This window comes from Musa acuminata, chromosome BXJ3-6 (assembly GCF_036884655.1).
Source record: "Musa acuminata AAA Group cultivar baxijiao chromosome BXJ3-6, Cavendish_Baxijiao_AAA, whole genome shotgun sequence".
Classification (NCBI taxonomy): Eukaryota; Viridiplantae; Streptophyta; class Magnoliopsida; order Zingiberales; family Musaceae; genus Musa; species Musa acuminata.
The window spans coordinates 32,351,359-32,370,600 of record NC_088354.1 but is presented as its reverse complement, the minus strand read 5'-3'; the positions used below and the strand labels follow the sequence as shown (position 1 = coordinate 32,370,600).

Genomic DNA, 19,242 nt, shown 5'->3' with positions numbered 1-19,242 from the left:
TAGCTGCCAACCACTCGGGAATCACCATCCAGTGCACGAAGGAGAGTAGCCAACCGGCCCGGATCCCAACCAACGCCAACCAGCACCCCTTCCCGAGGCCGCGGCTACCTCACGAAGATGAGCTGCCAACCATCCCGGAGAAGGAGAGACGCAACTTGGCATACACGGCACCCGGATCGGCACACCAAGGAATGCTAATCAACACCTCGTCACCTGGGCCCGGTCGACCTCGACGTCTAGCTTAGCCGACAGAAACTCCCGACATCGGCCCGTGGACCTAATCGTGCTGACTCACCAGCCACGACACATTTGTTCACTAACAATCTTCTTATCATATAATACTATTATAGGTCGACCTACATTGAACAAACTATAGACAATCATGTCAACCTATCACATATTGATGAAATTCATGACTAGCACCAGCGTTGGCAAATTAAGGAGCAACCTAAGGGAGTCCCGACAGTGCTACCTCATGGCTGTATCCTTACTTATGAAGGTTTGATTTGAGACACCACCTATGGTACCTAAGAGATTTCACCAAATCCCTTCCGCACTTGGAACTAATGGAATCATTGATCGAAACACCCCTAAATAAGGCTTGCCCTAATTGAATAATCAAGATAGGCTCAATGTTGTCCGACAAAAAGAGAGTATAACTTATCAGTTTTCTCAAGAAAAACACTGAGGTGTTCACATAATCACCAAAGGACATGTCAGGAATCGATTTGAATGTGGCTCAACATCATTTGAATATCTCTCTAGGAGCTTGACCTGTCAAAGAGAGGCCCCTCAAATTTGCCCCCGAACACTAATAAGCTATTAGTAATGAAATCGACAAACTACTAGGGGCAAGTTTTATTGCTGAGGTGCAATACCCATAGTGGCTCACAAATATTATACTTATCAAGAAATCAAATAAAAACTAGAGGATATATGTCGACTATATCGATCTCAACAAAGCATGTCCAAAAGATAATTATCCACTCCCACGGGTGGACCAACTAGTTTTACACCCCTTGGAGCATGAGCTCTTCACCTTCGTAGATGCATTTTCAAGGTACAACTAGAAAAGAATAACTCCAAAAGATCGAAAATATGCCTTCCTCACCACCAACCAAGAGACATATTACTAGTAAGTCATGTCATTCGGGTTGAAGAATGTATGAACAATATACTGAAAGATGGTGAACAAGATCTTCAAGCACTAGATTGAGAGGAATGTTAAAATATATGTAGATAACATGATAGTCAAAAGCAAAATGATCAACTCACACTTATTAGACTTTGGCAGAGACATTTTAAATTCTCAAGAGATAGAACATATGTCTCCAAATGTGCTTTTGGGGTTAGTTTAGAAAAATTCTTAGGATTCATCATGCATTAAAGATGGATAGACACAAACCTTGAAAATGTATAAGCCATACTAGAACTTCACCCACTTTAGTCTATAAAAGAAGGCCAACGATTGATAGAGCGAATGACGACTTTGCATCAGTTTTTGTCCTAATTCAATGATAAATGCCAAGCTTTCGTCTGAGCCCTTAAGAATCCGAAAGGATTCCTATAGACTCAGGAATGTCAAGAGACTCTTGAGAGATTAAAGTACCACATCACCCGATTGCTACAATTAACCTTCGCCTTGAGAGCAATCCTCAGTCTCCATCTCACTACTACCAACTTGGTTGTTAGCTCCATCCTAGTCCAACATAATTCTAAAGAATTATCATAATCCCAGTTTGTCAAATTTAAATTTGATATGGCTGATTGTAACGCCCTACTCCTAGTTCCACTCAAATGCTAAATGCATTATTAAAGTAGGATGTTATATTTTTATTTTTATTGCTATTGGATAAAATATCATTGACGTCCTTGTTAGCATGATGGGACTCCGATCTGTGTGCATAGAGTCATCAGATAGGATAAGCACCTTCTCTTGAGTTGTCACCTACACAAAAACCAAATTCCAGAAAGGCTTCCGAGCTATAGTCCCTTCATTGTCAAAGTTAGTCTTGAGGTTCACTTCTTTAGGTTGAAGTTCTTTTTATTCTCTACTTGGAGTTAAGGGTATATTTTTATACATGACATTGAAAAGATAGAATATTCCATAAAAATTTCGCAAGGGAAGTGGTTTATAACCAACCCAAGCTACCTCTTGGGCTCCTACGAATATTCTTATAAATATTCTATAGGGGAGGCAGTTTATAACCGATTTGAGCTGCCCCTAAACTTAGGAATATTCTTGTGAATATTCTTGGGGGCAGTTGGTAACCGACACAATTTGCCTCTTGGACTTTCACCCACAAGCAAGTAGGTGTTGGGTCATTTGGGCCTTTTCCTCCAATGAGCCCTATGTGGCACTTGCGTGATGGACAATAGTTGGCTAACTGTACATTTCCTATCAATTATTGTCATCGATAGGAGTGTAGTGGAAAGTAGATAATCTTAAAATTAAAACATGATAATTTACTAAACAAAATGATAGGATTTTTTATGTACATAATGTTTCACCTGTACATAGTATTTTTAATATCTGTACATAATTATAATATCTAACCAAAGAAAAACACAAACATAACATGTCCAAAATTTATATATATAAAATGCCCATAAGTCATCATCCATATCTACACTAGCATGGACTTACATGTGCTCACTTTTCGACCCAATCATTTGGGTGAGATACTAATATCCTTACTTAGCAAAATAGGGTCTATAGTGAGTAATTACTAAGTATAAGCTTTTATTCACGTGAGCATGCATTATGTTATGTATATAATATTGTAAACTAATTGGCATAAGACATTTTATGGTAAATACCTCATTCTATAACTTTTTTAGCAAGCATAACCTTATAACATAGTAATGCAAAATAAAAAAGTAAAATTTTACATCGAAATAATTCAAAATGCTTATATGCACATATAGGAAACATAGCAAATTCATGAATTTTTACTCCTCATATCATAACACGTATGTTCACTCTCACACTACACATCATAATATATATATACACTCCCACATTGCATGTCATAATATATGTATACACTCTCACACCGTAGTACATGAACAGTCATTGCATACCCGCAACATCTTTATTAACGAATTGTTCATCATTTTTGTGGGCTTGTATAGATGCTTAGTAGTATGTTTTGCCTTGATTTTGTGTTTTTGCTTGAAAACTATAAGCAAAAATAGATTGCAGCGTTGTAGAGCGACGACCCAACTTGGATGTACGTCTTTAAGTCAATCATATCATCACATCAGTTATGTCATCAGGATAGCAAAAGTCGAGTTGGTCGCATAGTCGAATCACATATATCCTGAGCCAAGTGAATAGGTTACACAACTTGTATAGTTTGGTTTGCAAGATAGAGAAGGCAAAGCAGTTGTAGAGAAGATTGTTGAATCTCGTATTTTGATCATATGATCAATTGATGAATTTTATAAACTAATATAATGTCAAGTATTTTCCTTATATAAATGATATAAGATATACTTCGACTAAGGGTATGGACTATTAGAGTATCATTTGTTAAGTAGAAGAACTAGATGTCAAGGATCAAACTTCATATCAGAGAATTAGATGTTGAGCAGAAGGACTGGGCATTTGAGTCGAAGAATTAGTTGATGCGCTAGAGGATTAGTTGATGAGCTAAAGGATTGGTTATGAATTGAAGTATTGTAAGAGTTGGTCTTTGATGAAAAAGGAGTGGTTCAAGTGTAAGGTTTACTTTTAAGCCTTGAAAAAAAATATGTAAGGGTTATTGATATTCACTGGTTGAAAGTAAGATTGAGATAGTGAAAGCTCGTGGCCTTGAAGTAGGGTCAAGAGTTGAAGTTGGTTGCATCCTCAAGTCGATCACATTCTCATGTCGGCCTCACCTTCAAGTCGGTTATCCTCAAGTTAATCACAAGTCAACCACACCTTTTGCCTCCATCATGTGACCATCCTTCTCATGTGCCTCTAACTTGTTGCCTAACTTGGTCAATCTGATAATGGCAAAACATCAAAAGTCTAAGGACTAACTACTACTTGGTGTCAAGTAAAAGAAAAGGCATGGCTAACTTGACCAAGTTAGAAATCATCGAGAGCCCTAAAGAATGGTCATATTTCACCCATATCCAAATTTCTCCTCTCAAACAATAGCCCTTTAGTAGCATCCTTGTCTCACCCTTGTACCGATTTCTCCTCCTCCTCCTTCTTCTTTGTTCGATCCATGGCCTATCTCTCCATTGCCTCTCCTCTCAACAATCACTTGACCTAAGCACATAGGAAACCACTCAATTTGGCCAAGTTGGAAGCCACTCGGCATCATGTCCATGAATCCATTTGTCGCGTGCAGCCTCGTCCATCACCCATGACCTCCTTTGTTTAACATCCATGGCCTTGATCATCACTCACAACTTCATCCACAAGTCCTCCAAGCCTCCAAGATGATCATGATGTTCCAGTATGTTGCCTCTCCGAGATGGTTGTTACGCTCCAAGCCTAAAACTTGACCAAGATAGCCATGACATTCCAAAACCATAAGGCCTTTGCGGCTAATACATCTCCTCATGATCAACATGCCCTAACCCGACAAAGAGTGTGATGTGCATGATGTGGCCTAACAGAGCAAAATGAGCATCATGCTTGATGTTGCACCTTGATGTGCCCTAACTAGGCAAAGGTGTGATGTGTTCGACGTAGCTTTTGTGGTCAATGCATCTCCCTGCACTCAATGCATCTAGATTGAGCAAAGTGTGTGATAAACCCAATGCAACCTTCATGGCCAACTCGTCTTCTCGCACTCAATGCAACGAGATGATTGATGCAACCATCATAGCCAACAGGAATTCACCATATCTACTACTACTCAATGCACCCTATCTACCTGGGTTAAAGCATGCAACACACTGGATACAACCTTCACAACCAACATGTGACACCAATGTGGCCTATGTAGCAAATGTATCTCCTAGTATTTGACGTGCCCTCATTGGCATAGCATGCGAAGGGCATGATGCGGTCTTTATAGTCAACTAGTCTCCTCACACTCAATGCACCCTAACGAAGCAAAACAAGCAATGTGCCCTACATGGTTGTCATAGCCAACGAGTCTCCCACTACTCGACACATCCTAAACATGCAAAGTGTGTTACATGATTGATGTGACCTTCATAGAAAATGTGTCCTTTTGTGCTTATGCTCCCAATGCAGCCCTCATAGACAAGACATCTCCATCCTCGTAAGGTAGACTTTAATTGATTTCTGATGCTAGCCACGATTGTCGATTTCCTTAGGCATAGATTGCACTCTCGCATGAATAAGCCTTTTCGAAGTGTGTGTGTGTATGTCATGCCTAGTTAGCCAAACTTGTTATGTCAATCGGAGCTAAGAGGAGAATATTTATTATAATATTCCTTGTACCATAAATATTCTCTTAAAAGGATCCATGATGACGCTAAACCAAGAGGGGTCAATTAGTGCAAGCATATCTAAGAACTTTCTCAGAAAATAATTAAAGATACAAGAGTGAATAAAAAAGTAAGATAATAAAGTATTTAAACAAACATAAACAAATAAATAAAAGATACAATAGTGATTTGGTCTTCTTGACTTACGTTCACTCTCGATTTTTTTTTTTTTTGGATTATCGGGTTTCACCATCTTGATCTTGTTTTGTATATACATTCTTTCTTTTTGAGGCTTAGGAGTAAACATAAATAATAATCTTTACAACTCAAGAGAGAAATTCTCACTATACAAACTTGACATTTAAACTCAAGAATACTTGAGAACACTTGTATCGCAAAACCTCATGAAGTATATGGATATATTTATTTTTATATATAATAAATATATGTATATTTATAATATAATTATATGGATATAATTATTTATATTCATTGGAGATATTCTAGCAAATATTTTAATTTAGTTTAAATGAATCTATTTGTTGTGAGTACATGGAAAAACTAATTAGCTTCTATCCTTGGCTGCTATCCTAAAGACAAACCCATCAATGTTTTCTCTCCCCAATTGTTTTTGCCGAAAAAGACAAGTGACCGATATAAGATATAACGTGTAAAAACTATAAACATAAAAATAGAAGATTCTCATAGACAAAAGAAATAGTTTATATTGGTTATCATGATCGATTTTAATCTTTATTTCAAGTTCATGAATCAATCCTCTAAAATAATTTTGTACGAAACCTACCAATTGCGTATGGGATTCCCATTTCAATTCGATTTCCAACGTTGACCCGAAAACCCGACGGCAGTGGAGTCGTGACTTCTTTCCTTAAAGGTCATCCCGTAAAACGCCCACTTTTGTACCTGCTTTATAATTGAATGAATAAGTGGGCCCACAAGAGATTCCCAGTAGTTGTTCCTGTAGGAAAACGTGTCGCGTCGGAGTGACGTGTCACCCAAACCACCCGTAACGGAGTCGAGCGCCGAGTCCCAGTCGTGCAACGCTTCCGTAACGAACCAGTTTATAACGGGATACCGGTCCACGTGTGTGCGGGGACTGCGTCTGTCTGTCCAATTACTACGCAGGAACGGTATTTTAGTCCGTCTTGGTCTCTATCTCTGTCTCAGGCTTCCATAACATGGACTCCACTGTCACTTCCCTACCACCACCGACCCTCTATTTATACTGCTCGTAATCGCTCTCCTCTGCCAACTCGCCTCTCTCGTTTTGGTCGCTTGAAGCTGTCCACAGACATATACACTGCTCGATACCGCTCTACTCTGCCAACTCTCCACCAGTCTTGGTCGCTTGAAGTTGTCTAAGATCTGATGGCCGTGGATGCTGTAGATGCCGCCGCCAACCGCGACGAGACGCCTCCGCCGTCGCCTTCCCACCTGGCGGAGTCGCACGCGAAGAATAATCGATCGAGGAGCCACCACTCCTCCTCCTCTCCCTCTCCCTCCTCTTCCGTAGCCCCTGAGAAGGATGCTGATGACCGCCACCGCCACCTCTTCAGCAAAGATGAAATCTACGCCGCCTTTTGCCTCGTGATGCTTTCCAGTGGCGGCTTCGGTGGGGAAAGAGGTTTCGAACATGACGTTGTGTTGCCGACGTCGGAGCAGCCTCTTCAGTCCTACGATCCAGCGCAGGAGCAGCAGACGCAGAGATCACCTCTGAAGAAGCCACAGACGCTGCCTTTGGGGGAGCAGCAGACGCAGAGGTCGCCTCTGAACGAGCCGCTAACGCTGATGTTGTCTCTGAAGGGGCAGCAGACGCTTGAGAAGCCACCTTTGGAGGAGCAGCAGACGCAGGCGAAGACGTCGCCTTTGAACGTCAATTCCTACATCTGCTCCGAGTGCGGGAAGGGGTTCCCGTCCTTCCAGGCCCTCGGGGGACACAAGACCAGACACCGGAAGAAGGCGTTGGCGACCCTGAAACTAGAAGAGGCCGGTGAGGACGCCGCCTTTTCTGTCTCGACCAACGGCGCCGCCTCAGCCGCGGCTGCAGGAGACGGAAAACCTCACGAGTGCAAAGTGTGCCACAAGTCGTTCTCGACAGGGCAGGCGCTGGGCGGGCACATGAGGCGCCACTACGACGGCGTTGTTGGCGGCGGCCGCTCCACCGCAAGCAGCGGGGTGACGATGGCGGCGGTGTCATCTTCGGCCGCAGCGGGCTCCGGGAACGACCGGTGGTTCGACCTGAACCAGTTGCCATCGCCGCCACAGTTTCCGAAGAGGAAGGAGGCTGAGGAGGAGGTGACCAGCCATCTGGCGTCCGTCCCGAAGAAACCCCGTCTCTCGACGGCCGGCATCGAACCACCACCACCACCACCACCGCCACCGCCACCGACCTTGCATAGCTTCTTCTGATGTGTTAAAGATGTTATTTATATTGACGTTATTAAAAATATTCTTTTCCTCAATCAAATTCTCATTATTAATAAACTGTCATTAATAATTGTGAATAAAATAGTGAAATAGTGGTCATTGTTATGTCACAATCGCTGACTCAAGTGAGTTGACAAGTGTGTGTGTGGACGCACGGTTAAATGTCAAAACCTGGACCTGTCTCCAAAGTCAAAGTGGAAGTCAAAGTCAGATCTAATTGCGTGAAATAATTTATATCCATGTTTCTCTATCAGGAACAGTGGGAATAGCAATCAATGACTGAGAACAGCAATCAGATTCAGAGTTACAAGAAGTTTTTGGCTGTAACAACAGCTTACCCTTATAGGTCATCCAGTTGATTTCAACTACTGCAGAATAAATTGATGCTCGGAAATCTACCAATTGTGGAGACAAGAACAGTATAAACGGATTCAAATGCAACATCTCGACTGAAAAATATATAAACATACAACTTAGTTCAAACAAAATCACAAAATTTAATGTGTACAATATTAAAGTGAAGCACCGAAAGTCGAGTTCTTCGATAAAAATATTTCGTCATTGAATAGTTTTGTTTCGCAGGTTCTTCCGATGAGGAAGTCGGGATCGTATTGATACTGCAAAAGAAACCGGATAATTGATTAAACGAAGGTCCATGTCCTTATCAAAATTAAACAAAAATTATAGAACAGATGAGTGGTGCACATCACATGAATATTCTAGCGCATTTAGTCTGATAAGCACAATTACATGCATAATTTGAGTGACAATTTTCATCTCACAAACTTTTTTTTTTATGCTAGAGGAAATATTATTGATCAATTTCCTTCTGACACATGGGTTATATACGTGATAGTTTGATCAATATAGACACCCCTTTGTTCGCTCATGTGAATGTAAATATAAGGAGAGAGTTTACATGTTATCTCTCCTCTATACCTACGTGGACAAGAGACTAAAAGGAGGTAATTTTAAACTATCACCTCAAAGAATATTATAGAGAATATTTTCTCCTACTAATCAAGATGATAATCAAGGTGAGATGTTACTATTCTCACATTTTTACTATTTTCACCTACCTATGTTGGGCTAAGTTAAGCATTAAAGGAATCAAATCAAAGAAATCAATCCAACCTCAATCTTCATGTAGATCACCTTAAAAGCTCATGAATATTGCCTCCTAAGCCTTGGATAACTCTAAGGACACCTCAACGGTACTTCGTCCTTTTTGTGTATATGACCCCAAACCATATTGAGCTAATTAGGATGTCATTAACTTTTTCCTCAATATTTTGGTGTTAGGAGGGCCATATTACAAGAATATCAGCCTGCCAACCCACTCAATGAGCGTTCGAGCAAGGAGACTCTACCCACGATCCATAATACTTTTACTCATGGGAGGCAGCGGCTAGCATTTTCAAATCTCAATGCAAACTCTAAGGAGGTACTAACATCTATTCAACAACTCAAACCTCTCGCTTCTAGGGACGACCTCAACCCATATGTTCGTTCCCACCGAGGTCTTCATGAACCTTACTCAATAAATGTAGATGCTGATGCAAATGATACAAATCATCGCTCAACTCTTCTCGTAACTAGTCTAGTAGATGATGCCATCAACCCTGTTATAATCTATAGTACCGTCGACACTTATTGAGGTTCCTCGACTCCACAAGAGTGCCCGAGGCCCATTGAGCCCGAGGCCGATGGTGCTCTGATCCTTAATTGTAGAACTTAGTAAACCACACCATCCCCAGTCTACCTTTGAGTCCAAGGCTTAGTTAGCGAACTCAATGGAGGACTCCCTTCAGGCTCAATTATAGTAAATAGACTAATGTCTAGAAGACAAGCATCAGAAACTTCAGTTGTCCAAGGGTGAGGAGTTAGTTGACCCCATCTCGAGTTGGTCATTGTTTGTGTAGAAGATCTAAGAGGCACCTATTCCCAAATAAATTACGGGGTTCAGCTTGGGAGTGGTATGCCCATCTGAAGCCACTCTCAATTAGCTTATTTGACCAATTAGGAAAGGAGTTCAAGCAATACTTCATTGGCAACATGCATCCTCAGCGTTCAATAGCAACCCTCTTGGGACTTTGGTGAGCGAAGGTAGAGATAGCACTCTCAAATTTTGTCGCTCGATTCATGAATGAAATCCAAGGTATAGTTGATGCCCATCTATCACTCCTCATATAAACTTTTATGATGGGGGGTTAGGCCCTCTCAACTATTTTATCACTAATAGAGAGATCGCCAATGATGATACTCGAGACCCTCCAAAGAGCTAACCAATTTATTGTCATTGAGGCGATGGTCTCAAATAAGTGCGAGGAGCCACATAAAAAGCCAAAACAAGAACGACTTTGACTAGCCCCAACACCAAGTTCACCTTTGCTAGTTATAAGTGTCTTATAAACCAATCACGTGAGTGATGACACATGTGATACGTTGCATAATTTCTTTAGGTTATTATTATTATGATATTTTCTCATTTTATATTGGATGATGAATATATTGTGATGTCCTTGGATCTATGCAACAAGAATTGGATCATGATGAGATCATGATAATGAGACCAAATCGCCTTTAAATACAAATTCTAAATATTCCCGTTACTCGAGAGAGACATCGAGATAACTAGACAGACCGGTGTCTATATACTCATCCATATGATAGAGATAACTGGTCTCATAGCTGCTCGTATAGGGATACTAAGGATATAGTGATGGTGCTCATTGAAGAAATGAGTTCACTGAATGATCTGCTTATGGAATATTGGATGGTTAATGATACCTTATCGTCATACAATAATTTCGTAGTCCTAGTTGTATATCTTGTTCTTAGACTTGAGATACAAATGATGCTTTGTTTGAATACTTTATTCTTTGATACCATAATTATAGGTTTAGAAGTTTCAGATCTACCATAACCGATTATTGGGAATGATAGCTAACCTTACAAAAGCAATTGAGTGTTAATAGAGGATCATCCACTCCTAGTATCATGAGAAGAATATCTCATGTATTTTTACTTAGGTAAATCCCTAACCAATGTTTATTAGATCATGATGATCTGATAAGCATAAAATTCAGATTAAGAGAGGAGTTCTCCAAGAGAATCCGATTAAAGTAAGACTCGGATAGATTCTATATGGGCTTGACAATACTATAATCGGTATATAGTCTCTAGGATATTAGATGTATGAGGGGCTATAGATATACGGTAACTAAGGGCAGACAAGTCCAATGAATTAGATCCCCCTATATTGTTTGGGGACTATAACATAGTGGCATAGTACGTCTATAGTCAATGAGTCAAGTGAATTATTATGAAAATAATAATTTACTAAATCAGAAAGAGTTTTGACGTATGTAACTCACGGTCAGCTCGATATTGGGTCTAGAGAGTCATACACATATGATGGACAATGCAAAGAATATAAGATTGGATATGAGATATCTAATAAGTCCATATTTTAATGGATCCATTGGGTGAGACCTAATAGAGCTTATAGTAGTTATTGAACAAGGATCCAACATCCATTAAGTTATGGGTAATTAGATGGAGATCCAATACCCCATTAAGACAAGATCCATTAGAGTTAGAAAGAAGGCTCTCTATTAATAAAAGAGGGACTAAAAAGATCATAGGCTAGACCCCTATAGTCACCGGCCTCCTCATCTCCTCCCCCTTCTTCCTCCTACTATCAACCCCCTCTCTATTGCAAGAGGATAACAAGAGGGACCAATCCATCCTTATTTGCTGCTATGTGGTGATGCGTGATCACGAGGAAAGAATACGTTGCACGAGGAGGTGCGTTGTTGCTGCGTCTATCACGTGGATCACCACTAGAGAGGAGTTCGTGAGAGTTCCTTCAGCCACGAACTAGGAACTATGATCTTAGGGGATATATAAGTTCTCTTATGTGAGAACATCTCACATCCCTTATGTCATTTTTGGTTTTCTGAGTTTTATGTTCCCAATCGTCACACAACGATTCAAAAAACCTATTTTGGGAAACTAGTTTTATTTTTTTATTTTTTACTGTGCATGTTATCTAAGGTTTCCCAATAATCCCAATGAAGGAAAAATGATAGACCCGAGGCAATGTGCTTGAGACCTGAGCTCACTCCTCTTAGTATGTCCCATATTGAGGTGTTCGTCCAAATCAAGAAGAGGCTCCTAAGGGACCCCCGTTCGATGAAAACCCTACTAACAAGAAGGGACAAATCCAAGTACTACTAATTCTATTGAGATTATGGTCATGACATTGAAGACTATCATGACTTAAAGGAGCAGATCAAGGAGCTTATCCATTAGGGATAGCTTGAGCGGTTCATCTGAAAGTATCAAGAGTCTTCACTTCGACTCAAGGGGCTAATGGAGAGACAAATTGATGTCATTATGGGTAAGTCAGCCTCGATGGGAGATAGCTGTTCATCTTGCAAGGCCTATGCATGCTTGGACACAATGTCAACCAGTAGTCCTTTTAAGCCCAATCCATTATGGATGACCCTTCTCCTAGTGGGGAATGGATCTCCATGGACCATTTTTGCCAGCCTTGAGCCAATAGAGGTTTCTCATCGTGGAGTAGACTATTTCATATTGGGTGGAGGTCAAACTACTAACATTGGTCACTAAGAAGCAAGTTGAGAGATTCATATAGAAAAGTATTATTATCTGCTTTAGAATCCCAAGGGCATCCTTGGTGCATCCTTCAGTTCATTGGCCATTGCAACCTATTCACCAAGCTACTTCCTTTTATTAGGATCGAGTCGGCAATAAGAAGGGGGAGGGGGGTGAATTAGTGGAATAGATAAAAATGATATCAGTTCAAAAAATCTTTCATTTGCTAAAAACTCGTATCAGAAATATTTAACTTTGAAAGCATATGAAAGCATAGTGTAAGTAAGAATTCAATTTGCAATAAAAGTAAATAGCAAGAAGTAAATGCAAACCAGATTTTTATAGTGGTTCGGTCATCGTAACCTACATCCACTCCCGATTCCTATTCAGTCGAGGCCACTGACTTCCACTACCGATCTTCTTTCAATGGATGAAAATTAACTATCCTTTTACACCCCTCTTCTTCTTTTTACAGGTTTAGGAGATAACCTTTTACAAGTACCCACTCCTCCCTAAATAAAATTCTAATCTTAGAGCTAGAGGAGGAGATCTCTTAAGTGATTGCTATAGTGTTTTCCCACTTTTAAGTTCTTTGTACTTATGTATGTTAACCAGGGATGAGAGGGGTATTCATAGGCTCCAAATAGATTCAAACTCGAAGCTTAAAAGAGTCTCATCCCTAGTTTTCGAGGTATTAGCAGTACTACCGCTTGTGTTGGGCGATACCACCACCAAAAGCACTGACACTGGGCAATACCACCGCTTGACACCCTGCCACTGGGCGGTACCACTACCTGACAGTCTTAGAGACTGAGTTTGGATGGTACCACTACCTAGACTAGTTATACCATCGCCTGATATAATCTCGAAGATTGTACCACCGATGGTTCAATCTGTTGGGTCACTGTTTGGGCCTTTCACTTGGCCCAACACAACCCAAACTTGGGCTCAATTGACCCCTAATTGAGTTAGTCCAATTTCAATCCAATTACGCCTAAAACCTACTTCGATCTAGATAATTATTACAAAGCTAATCAAATGTTGTTCGATATGTCATTGGTTCATCGATGCCTCATCCAATTCTTTGGCGCATCATCCTCTCTTGCAGCCTATTGCCCAATCAGCCCGATGCCCGAACCCATGGCCCGATGCCTTCTGCCGATACATCGACCGATCCTCTAGCTCGACGTCCAATCTTCTGACATGTTCTACTTCGGCCCAATATGATTATTCATGCTTTAATTATCTCTCCCTGATTGAAGCTTCCTACGTTACTCAAAATATAGATCAAATCATAAACGTTATCAATTGGTTTCATCATTAAAATCCGAGATTCAACACCTTCAGTTACTTAGTGAGGTCAGCAAGACGTAGCTCGATTGTAATTTGTCGTGCTAGCTCGAGCACCTGACCTTCCACCTTAACAACAACAACAACAACAACAACAACAATAATAGGATACCATCCTTCTTCAGCCTCTCGATCTCTTCCTAAAGATTCCCAAAGATCATCACATATGCTGTCGATGAGGGCTATTACGTAGTGATGGTGTTGCAAATAAAAAACAAGTAGCTGAGTGAAGTGAATCCGAAGGAGCTAGCCATGACTTAACTTACTAGCACTTTGTAATGGAAGCAGGTGTCGACTATAACCTCCCAAGGGGAATGATAGATTTTCTTCACCACCCTTGAACACAAGGATCTATGGTAGTACTACTTCAAGACTACACTACTAGTCATAGGTCCCCTACAATCCAATCATATGAATGATGGCATGTGTGACATGATACATACTTTTTTTACTTATCATTTATTTAATTTAATTTTTTTACACCTTATGTTGCCTGTTGTATGTATAATGATGCCCATGGATCTATGCAATGAGAATCAGATCGTAATGATATCATGATAATAAGATCGATTCGCCTTTAAACATAGATTCTAAATAATCTCGATCATAGATTATTCGAGAGGAACATTGAGATAATTGGACATACTAGTATACTGTATATATGTCTATATGATGGAAGTGGTTGGTTTTATAGTTGCTCATGTAGGGACACTAGGGATATAGTGCAAGTGCTCATTGGAGAATGAGTTTACTGATCGATCTGCTTATAGAATACTGGATGGTTGATGATATCTCATTATCAAATAGTAATTCCATCATCCCATTGATATATATGGTCCTTAGACTTGAGACACCAAGGATGTCCTGTATAGTACTCCTCTCTTTAATATCGGACTGATAGGTCTAGAAGTTTTAAATCTAGCACGGCTAGTCATCAGGAGTGGAAACCAACCTTACGAGGGCAATTAAGTGTCGCTAGAGGATCATATACTCTTGGTGTCATGAGAAGAATATCCTATATATTCTTGCTCAGGCAAATCCATAGCCAAGATAATTCAAATTGAGAGAGAAAGAGTTCTTAGGAGAATATGATTGGAGTGAAACTCGGGTAGAAACCATATGAGCCTGACAACATAATGTCCGGTATACGATCTCTGGGATATTAGATGGATGAGGGACTATAAATACATGGTAACTGAGGGCAAACATGTTCAATTGATTATATTCCCTTGTATCATCTAGAGACTACGATATAGTGGCATAGTACGCTTGTAGTCAATAAGTCGAATGAATTATTATGAAGATAATAATTCATTAAACTAGAAAAAGTTTTGATAGATATGACACATGGCTAGCTCGATATTGGGCCTAGAGGATTACACACAAATGATAGGTGTTGCGATGAGTAGAGGTTCAGATATAATATATTTGTTGGAGCCCATATCTTATTGGATATCCAATAAGCCCTTGAATTATTGGATCCTATAAATGAGATCCAATAAGAGCTAATGAGAGACTATTAGGTAGAGATCCACTAATCCATAAGGCTTGGGTAGTTGGATGGAGATCTAGTACTAATAAGGTAGGATCCATTATGGTAAGTTTATAAGGACATCTATAAATAGGAGGGAAGCATGAATAGAAGGATTATGCAGTAATTTGAGGAGCATCTTTGCAACGTTTATCATATGGATTACTGCTAGAGAGGAGGACAGCTAACCTCCTTTATCCTCTCTCATAGATCTATGGATTTTCAGGGATATACAATCTCCCTAAGTAACATATCTTTTATGTATACATAGTTTTTCGGTTTTGCGGGTTTTTGCATACCAATCTTCGCACGATGACGAAAAACTTTTTCTATGAAAAATTTTAGGATTTTATTTTTCTATTATTTTTCCCTAATTTTCCAATAGCGATATCAGAGCCAAGTTGTTTATGTGAAAGATTAGATTTTAAAATGTGTTGTGTTGAATCATGTAGAATTATTTTTGTACGATTGTTATGATTTTTATTTTAGTTTTCAAATCTGAACTACATGTCTTCTCTCTATTAAAAAGAGTTTTAGATTAATATTTTGTTATCAAAATTATCATTGTAGAACAGAGAGAAAAGGGGCAACAACTGTTGTTGCCCTACAGTTTGGCTGAAGGCTGCTTGTAGCCTTGGTTGAGAGCACATCTTGCTGCTCTTGGCCTGGATAAAAGCAATAAGGCTAAGAGCAGCAAGGGGGCTCTCGGCTTGGAGGTTGGCAGCCCCTACAGCCTAGTTTCTTGGCTGCAAGGGGCAACCTTGGTAGCTAGGGTTTCCTTGTTGCAGGAGTTGCCCTAGCGGCTAAGGTTTCCTAACAACAGAGGACACCTTGGGGGTCAGAGATCTCTAACCATCCAAGGCAGTCCTATGACTAGGGATTCCTGGCCGTAGGGGCAACCCTGGCGGTTAGGGTTTCCTGGCCGCATTGGGCACCATAGGGTAGGGTACCCCAAAGGCTATAGAATAATTAGTTAAGTAGTTTGAGTTTATTATTATTATTATTATTATTATTATTATTATTATTATAATTATTATTATTATTATTATTATTATCATCATCATCATCATCATCATCTAGTAGTCCTATATGATGATGTGTGATATGGATAGATGATCATGGAATGTGTGATTTATGTACATATGATGTGATTATTATTAATAGTGGGGCCTGCGAGCTTCCAATTTTTCTTATTTATTATCGAGTCTATATACCTGTGATTATGTTCTAATTACACAAGGAGGCATGGTGGGAGTCTGGAGACGACAACGGGACCCACGAGATTGAAATGGATGATCGTGACGCATAGAAATACGCCGAGATGTCGACGAAACCGATAAAGACAAGATGGATGATCATAGGGCATGGAGATGCGTCGATGCACATATAGATAGTGATGTAAGTGATTGAGCCCACTAGTTCGAGCTTGATCACATTAGGTTGTGGTCCATGATCATTTAGTGTGATTGCTCATGTAATATGTAATTGAACTATACACTTACTATATATGTATATATATTTGCATATAATGTAGATATATATTAAATATGTATATGTGACATGACATATTAAGAGATCGAATCAAAGCCTCATCTCTCGATAATATTAAGTTAGTAAATATGAGATAATTATATTAACCCACGTGACCTTCTATCGTTATAGGGAGAAATCGATTTCCGACATAGGTTGAGTTGGTCAAGTCCCTCGAGGCTCCCTTATATTGAGATTCGAGATCTTGCCTATGACATAGAGATGTCACCGGTAACCTAAGGACATGATATACTTGGTCGAGTCCCTCGAGGGCATATCATCGAATCAGACTCATCTTATAATGATGGTGATAACTTAATCGAACATCATGGTTGGTTGATTCCCTCGAGGCCATAATGGTTCGGAGGCCAAATAGGATGGGAATCGCAACAAGTTGTGATCGGTAAGAGTTGCATACCTTTTCAGGCTTAGCGTAATTGATCGAGTCCCTCGAGTTTATGTTAATACACTTATTGGATCCTGATTAGTATTAGAGATCTATCGAGGGCCTTCAATTTACATACCGGAGGGAGTTGTGTGTTTCGCGAGAAAATAGTGAGAGTAGATTAAGATAGAAAACCTTATCTTAATTATTTATTTTTATAAAATCTGTATGTTATTTATTTATGTTATATATTTATTTTAAGAAAATATTACTTTCAAATCCTTTATGTGGCATACTTGATGTCAATCACCTCACTGGTCCAAATTACACAGATTGGCTCGGTAACTTGAGAATTGTTCTCACGGTAGAGAAAATCGTATATGTCCTTGACACAGTGTTGTCTACACCCGAGGAAGGGGCAAGCGAGGATGAGATTATTGCTACGTGAAATACATAGATGACTCTACTCTTGCTAAGTATTACATGTTGGGCTCCATGACTCCCAAGTTACAAAGGTAGCATAACAATATGGATGTCAGATTCATTCTCTTGTATCTCTATAAACTGTTTGAGGAATAGGGAAGAGCTCAACGATATGAGATATCTAAAAGTCTCTTCCATGCTAGGATATGAGGGGACACCAAGTCAGAACCATATCCTTAAGATGATTGAATGGATAGAAAAATTTACGAGTCTAGGAATGGTCCTAAAGGATAACTTATGTGTGGATCTTGTGCTTTAGTCCCTACTAGATTCTTTTTCACAATTCATCATTAATTTTAATATAAATAAGCATGAGGTGACTCTCCCTTAGCTCATCAATATGTTGAGAGAGGTTAAGAGCACCATCAAGAAAGAGAAGTCAATTCTCTATGTTAGTGAGACCAGAAAGAAAAGGAAAACAAATAAGTCCCTTAAGAAGGGCAAGGGCAAGGAAAAATCAGGTAAAGAAAAGGTTGCCAAGAATGACCCGATAAAAGACAAATGCTAGTACTTCCACTACGACAAAGACATACACTAGAAGAGAAACTACAAAGAGTACTTTACAAAGAAAGTGAAATAGAAACATGGATTGCTAATCATAAGTGTCATACAAGTCGTGAGTGATGACACATGTGACATGAGACACACTCTTTTTGTTTATTATTTATTTAGTATTTTTTCATTTTATATTATATATTACATATATTGTTTTGTCCATGAATGTGTGCAATGAGAATCAGATCGTGATGAGATCATGATAATGAGATCGATTCACCTTTAAACTCAAATCCTAAATAATCGCAATCATAAGTCACTCGAGAGGGACATCAAAATGATCGGTTATATTAGAGTGATACATAGCTATCCATATGATGGAGAAAGCTAGTCTCATAGCTGCTCGTGTGGGGATATTAGGGATACTACACAAATGTTTATTAAAGAATGAGTTTACTAATTAATCCGCTTAGAGAATATTATATAATTGATGATATCTCATTGTTAGACAGCGATTCCATCATCCTAGTGGTGTATCTAGTACTTAGACTTGAGACACTAAGGATATTTTGTATAAGTGACATGAGAGTGTCTAATTTGCTACAATCTGCTCATATGGACCTTGTTGATGATATGGTATTTTTTTTAGCCAACAATATTGCCTCATAATCTTCAACTCAACCCACTCAAATATGACAGCTTTTCAGCATATTCCTTGCACAGAGTTAAGGCTGTTTTAAGATGCTTTTCTTCATGACCAAGAAATGCAATTAAAAGAGTTGGTTAGTAGCTATAAAATACTTAATTTCGAAATTCTCTCTGCATAAAGGGTTGTTTCATGCACAAGTACTTATTTTAGTATTTAGGGCTTAGAAGGACTTTAGAAACTGATGATATTAGTAGAAACTCTCTTAGAGTGCTATTTTGAACTCTATATCTCTTGGATGTGTCCTTGAGTGGTGAGTCTTTTGCTTACAGTTCTGTATCCTTGTTTATT

General features: G+C 39.4%; 1 protein-coding gene across 1 annotated transcript; it reads left to right on the top strand.

Annotated features, from left to right (window-relative positions):
- Positions 1–6,688: 6,688 nt before the first annotated feature.
- On the top strand, positions 6,689–7,882 carry LOC135640379 (zinc finger protein 1-like). The gene has a single exon (XM_065154742.1). It carries the CDS (start codon positions 6,790–6,792, stop codon positions 7,828–7,830), a length of 1,041 nt encoding a protein of 346 aa, XP_065010814.1. The 5' UTR covers positions 6,689–6,789; the 3' UTR covers positions 7,831–7,882.
- Positions 7,883–19,242: the final 11,360 nt, after the last annotated feature.